The following is a 5966-nucleotide window of genomic DNA, read 5'->3' on the forward strand; positions in this document are numbered from 1 at the left end:
AAAAGCTTGCGACCACACCGGCCAGCGGCCACTGCTGCTGCGTCGGTTGTCAGCCTACCGCTGCATGCTACAGCAAGCCACTGCGCCTCTGCGAAGGTCCTTCCATTGCTGATGCGGCCTCTGCTGCGTGTCTCTGCACCCTACCCCCGGTCGCCAAGCCGTTCTTCTGATTACTATTAGTGTTGCATTGCATTACTCCTCCCATTCCCATTCTCGCTATAAATACCAGCGTCCAGCCATTGGAGGCCCCATTCCATTCTGTTTAGCTAATACTCCTCCTACTCACCTCACCCCCTCCGGCCCCAGCTTTGCTTCTCTTCTTCTCCACCTACTGTGCCGCGCAAGCCCAATGGAGGTAAGTGTCAAGTGCGTATGTGTGAATCAGGAACCATCCAACAAGGATCGATCGGTCATCGGAGTAGCCGAGTAGGAGTAGTTTGAAGTTTCTAACTCAGCTGACTAAGCATTTGGTGGTTTCGGTTTTGCAGAAGGCGAGGAGGCGGCAGGTGCCGGCGTTCGGGGAGTGGAACTACTGCCACGGCAACGACGAGCCGCCGGCCGAGCGCTACGCCCCGGAGCCGGAGGACCGCAGCGACGTGTGGTTCAAGTACTCGCCGCCTCCGCACAAGCCGGCGCCCAAGAAGACGAGGAGCGACGTGGCTCGGGAGAAGCAGGGGAGGCGCGCGAGGGCGCCGGAAGGCGGCGGCCTGGCGAGCGCCACGTCCAGAGCCGCCTCCGCGTCCAGGGTGGTGCGGCCGGTCGACGAGGACCTGTACCAGGTGCCTCCGCCGGAGCTCGCCTCCCGCCGGTACCGGCCAAGACGGGTACGTACCAACGGCACGGCCACAGACTTGAATTGGCTCAGTATGGTTCGAAGCGGAGCTGACTTTCTCTTTGGTCGGATGACGCGTTTCTGCAGAAGAGGAGCCTGTGGATGGAGTGCCTGGGCCTCAACTCGTGCGTCGCCTGAACACTTGTGGATGGGGTGCTTTGCTGCATGCTCGTCCTTGACAATTAAGGAGTAGACCGATCGGCCGGTCGAATGCTAGCTGTGTGTTTTGTTTTGTTTTGTGATCTCTCCGGCTGATTATGGCTTGTAATGCTTTCTACTAGCTACTAGTTTTTGTTTCCAGCGCAAGTTGTACTCCAAGGCCAGCAGCAGGTCTGGTCTCGTGCCTAGGCTGGGCTGGGTCGATGTGTGGAGAGTATAGATTAAGACTGACGTTCTTTGAGGTTGTTCGTGGCAAGCAATCTGGGGCCTTTTGTTTACAGAAGAAATCAAACAATCGATTATAGTGGAAATAATCGGTCCATATGAACGTGATAGCTAGAGAGCTTAAGTACGAACGACCAAACATCTTATAGACGGCCTAGCCTTTGTACTCTTACCGTCAAAGTAGCACACACATGTGAAGATGGATACCCACAAATGAAAGATGAAGATAAAATTATAGTCTTCATCTCAAGCCCATTCTTCTTAGGACTACATAAAATAAACTGCCGCACCTGTTCAGCAGAAACCGTGCAACCAGCCAGGCGAATCCATATTTAACGGATAGCTTATGCTCAGAAATTAGATACATATAGGTTACTTCTATCACCAATTAAACAGACAGAACTAAAGGGAAAAGGTGATCAAACGCATAGATTAAAGCAAATTGGACACAAATTCATGCTGTTCACATTTAGAAATGATAGCAACAACATCAAAGTTGACAAACGATAAAGACAATGGTTCATCATAAATGGCTACCACACAGACAATCAATTAGGGAAAGGGTCGATTACAAAAGAGACTTAGGATGCGACTTTTTTGCATCTAAACTTGGACATAAGCATATGCTGGCCGAAGGTGACAATAGGGTGCTTCCCAATCTCCCATAGTCTTATCCTAAAACATGGAGCAAAAAGTTCAGAGTAATGAAAAGATTATCAATCTCAGACTGAACATCCAAATTGCGAAGGCTTACCCTTTGTCCCGATACACAGGGGATTTGAATCCCTCAGAAAAATTCGTCACAGATGGGCATGTCATCAAAGTTCCAAAGGTCCATGTTGTCGACGACATCGTTCTCCATAACAGGAGGCACCATTGAGTTGTAGGTGTTACTGTGAACAGGCGCACATTCTGCTCCTTCAGCAATAGTGGAAACGGGAGCCATGGATGATATATATGGAGTCTTGATGTCATACTCCCAGCCCAAGTCAGACCAGCCAAAACTGTTGCTTCCCTCGCCAAAGTACATGTTCATAGCAAGAGCTTCAACAGGGGCAACATAGTTCATCGTAGGAACAAATGGCACGTTATCAAGCTGAATAAGTGGTTGGTTTGATGCAAAGTCAGCAGATGGGTACATGAAAGCATTTGTGTTGGCAGGGTTGTTGACTGCTGGTGTGACGGTAGGTTCCTGTGTTGCGCTTGGCTTGGGTGCTTTAGGTTCCTGAACTGCCGGTTCCTCTGGAAAGTTAACCTTGGCCTTCTTGCCATGGATCCTGAGTGCTTGAACATCATAAGCTCTTGCGGCTTCTTCAGCACTGTTGAAAGTACCAAGCCAAACACGGACACCCTTGCTAGGATCTCTGATTTCAGCAGCCCACTTACCCAAGGGGCGTTGGCGGATACCCTTGAATTGGTTCTTTCTCTTCCTTTTTGCTGGCCTTTCTGAAGGACCATCAAAACAAGTCATACTCATGGTGCTTGAGTCATCTGCAATGGAAGATCAATGTCAATGGTAAGAGGGATCAATATAGACAAACTTCTCTCACAAAAAGTAAATAATTTCATCATGGACATAAATTTATATGTAAAATATATTGATCGTAATGAACACTGAAACGTGATGGGTCAATTCAGGTGAACGCATCATCAGTCACCCACAAATAAAATAAAAATCACAACTTAATAAAAATCCAGGGTACTGATAAACAAAACTCATGTTATAGACCTTTGACATCATTCTGCAATTATTAATCTACAAATTGCATTATAGACGATGCAGAATCAAGGATATATTTTTAATTTGGATTCAACGATTAGCAGAATAATCCTTTAGACTGATAAAAGAACCAAGTCTAGAACAATCCTCACACACACCTACAACCATTTAACAAGGAAACAGTTCAAGAGGCCAAGGCCACCAAGCAAAACGGAGAAATTTAACCCTTTATGCGGATTTTCTACCCCTTTTGACTAAATGGTGAACTTATGGATCACTATCAAAGATTACGAGTATAAATCACAAGATCGTCAACCTATCAACAAAAGTCGCTTCTCCAAAAGAAAGGAACGGTGTCGGAAACAACTTACCAACTGAACACAACACGGAATGAAAAAAAGCCTAACCCTGCACCGAAATCACTCCATGATAGCACATCCAATCCAAAATCTCAAAACAAACATGAGTAACGCGGCCGAAACATAGACTTCCAACAACACTCCTTACTTCTTCTACCTTCGTCCTAGTAACTACTCCCCCTCGTATTTTGGGTCATTTTTTACCATGATTTTAATTAATAAAATAATACTAGTTAATTATGTGGTCAAACTTTTACCCAACATACGAGGAGGCTAATAAACTCATACGAGGGTAGAGAATAGTCAATCGCTAAAAGTAAGGATACGTAGATTAAAAATTAGTCCAAGTGACCCAGGGTCGATACCATGGGAGAGGGGCCTCTTGATGGTGGCAAAGGGCTTGATCTCGACGACCTCCTCCTCGTCATCCTTCTCAGCGACCCCACCAGGCCCCAGCTCCAAGTCGGAGTCCCCGGAGTTGGCCTCAAACTCCTTGAACTCGGCATCAAAGTCCTCCTTGTCGTCGTCTAGCCTGAGTCGCCTGCGCCCACCGAGCCCTGTGAAGTGCCGCCCCACACCGTCGCTCCGTCGGGGCTTCTTCTTCTCGTTCCACAGCGTTGCCGCCATCACCTTCCGCGTCACCGCGGGAACCTTGGCGTCCGCAAGTTGCCGTCCGCCGCACATGGTGGCTGCTAGTACCTTGTCGCAGTCGTCGCCGGGGGAGGGGCCTTGCCGGAATATGTAAATGGGCAGACGTTTTAATAAAGCGGGGTGTCAAGGGTGGGTTTGGAGGGGGCAATGCCAGTCCCCTATATAGGTGGTGGCCGCGTGATTGTGCAAGGGGGCGTGCGATGGGGACCACGCGTCGGTGAGGGGCCGCGTGGCAGGCGGAAGGCACGACGAAGGTTCCTAAAGCGAACATTTCTACTTGGGGGAATCTTTATTTCCTCCGGGAATGAACAGATGGGTGTACTTTGACTTTCTTTCTTTGGAGCCAAGTCAATATTTATTAGGTAAAGTTGTTGTACTACAAACCTATAGTATGACTGTACTACTACTGTCATATACTCTTCGTCCGGGTTTATTGGATGGGTTCAACCAACCAAACAATTAACCAAAAATCTTCTCATAAATAATTATGTGTAATGCTAAGATCTTTGCAAATCACTCATAGCTAGTTACGCCATTTTTAAGTCAAGATTATACTACAAACCTTTAGTCTGACTGTACTACTACTATCGTACTCCCATGTCCGAGTTTATTTGATCGATTCATCTAACCAAACATTTAACCAATATCTTCTCATAAATGATCATATATAATTTTAAGATCATGCAAATAACTCATGGCTAGTTATTTCATTTGTTAGCTCAAGATTTTGTACTACACACCTGTAGTACGATTGTACTACTACTATCGTACACTCTTCGTCCGGGCGGGTTCAACCAACCAAACATTTAACCAAAAATCTTCTCAATAAATGATTTTGTGTAATGCTAAGATCTTTGCAAATCACTCATATCTAGATACGCCATTTATTAGCTCAATATTATACTACACACCTGTAGTATGATTGTACTATTACTATCGTATGGGTTCATCCAACCAAACGTTTGTACAATATCTTCTCATAAATGGTTGTATGTAATTTTAAGATCCTTCCAAATAACTCATAGCTAGTTATTTTGTTCATTAGCTCAAGATTGTAGTCCACACCTGTAGTGTGACTATATTATTAATGTTGTGCACTCTCCATGCATCCGGGTTTATTGAACGGGTCCATCCAACGGAATGTTTAACTAAATATCTTCTCATAAATGATTGTGTGTAATACCGAACGTTTAACCCAAAATCTTATCATAAATGATTGTGTGTAATGCTAAGATCTTTGCAAATCATTCGTAATTAGTTATGCGATTTATTAGCTTAAGGTTATACTACACACCTGTACTATGACTGTACACAACTATTGTACTCCCCCATCCGAGTTTGTTGGTCAGGTTCATCTAACCAAACGTTTAAGCAATATCTTATCATAAATGATTGTATGTATTTTAAGATCCTTGCAAATAACTCATAGCTAGTTACTTATTTTATTAGCTCAAGATTGTACTACACACCTATAGTACAACGTCATTACTCTGTCATACTCCCTCCATCTAGGTTTATTGGAGGGTTCATCCAACCAAATGTTTAACGAATATCTTCTCATAAATGATTGTGTGTAACTCTAATATTCTTGTAAATCACTCATAGCTACTTACTCCATTGTTCTCAAGTAAAAAGAAAGTTCCTTCGTTGAGTTACTAGCATGTAAGTTGTGTGCAATCACTAGCATTATTATGCGGCAGTTATATGAATTATAAGTTAGCATTGCAAAATTCTCATCAAATTCTTGATCTAACCATGTATATTGAGATTTAGTATTTCTTTTAACTTAACATAACATCGACCTTCTTAATATTCAACCAATATCTCCTTATAAATGACTTTGTAAATCTATAAATCACACATGTCTACCTACCGTCATATTATGTATGTTCGATCATTAGCATTACCATACGGTTAGTTCATGAAATCAGATGAATGTTGCAACTTTTTTCTAATGTGTTCATGATCTAACCCTGTATAAAGATTCTTTTAAATACAAAGTAACATGGAAATGTTGATT

At 44.0% G+C, this 5966-nt stretch overlaps 2 protein-coding genes across 2 annotated transcripts; one reads left to right on the forward strand and one right to left on the reverse strand.

Annotated features, from left to right (window-relative positions):
• The first annotated feature begins 206 nt into the window (after positions 1-206).
• LOC123152013 (uncharacterized) lies at positions 207-1239 on the forward strand. Its single transcript, XM_044571625.1, has 3 exons — positions 207-355; positions 489-824; positions 920-1239. Exons 1-3 carry the CDS (start codon positions 350-352, stop codon positions 968-970), a joined length of 393 nt encoding a protein of 130 aa, XP_044427560.1. The 5' UTR covers positions 207-349; the 3' UTR covers positions 971-1239.
• Positions 1240-1984: 745 nt separating this feature from the next.
• Positions 1985-3979, reverse strand: LOC123147821 (ethylene-responsive transcription factor 1-like). Its single transcript, XM_044567133.1, has 2 exons — positions 3661-3979; positions 1985-2707 (listed from the first exon to the last, which is right to left on the reverse strand). Exons 1-2 carry the CDS (start codon positions 3977-3979, stop codon positions 2004-2006), a joined length of 1023 nt encoding a protein of 340 aa, XP_044423068.1. The 3' UTR covers positions 1985-2003.
• Positions 3980-5966: the final 1987 nt, after the last annotated feature.

This window comes from Triticum aestivum, chromosome 7A (genome assembly GCF_018294505.1).
Source record: "Triticum aestivum cultivar Chinese Spring chromosome 7A, IWGSC CS RefSeq v2.1, whole genome shotgun sequence".
NCBI classification, from domain to species: domain Eukaryota; kingdom Viridiplantae; phylum Streptophyta; class Magnoliopsida; order Poales; family Poaceae; genus Triticum; species Triticum aestivum.

Excerpts from the sequence above, each read along its gene's own strand:
- LOC123147821 (XM_044567133.1), bottom strand. The coding sequence starts at position 3,979 with ATGTGCGGCGGACGGCAACTTGCGGACGCCAAGGTTCCCGCGGTGACG. Across the intron at positions 2,708-3,660 it reads CAAGAGGCCCCTCTCCCATG|ATGACTCAAGCACCATGAGT; the intron begins GTATCGACCCTG and ends CTTCCATTGCAG.
- LOC123152013 (XM_044571625.1), top strand. Across the intron at positions 825-919 it reads GCCGGTACCGGCCAAGACGG|AAGAGGAGCCTGTGGATGGA; the intron begins GTACGTACCAAC and ends GCGTTTCTGCAG.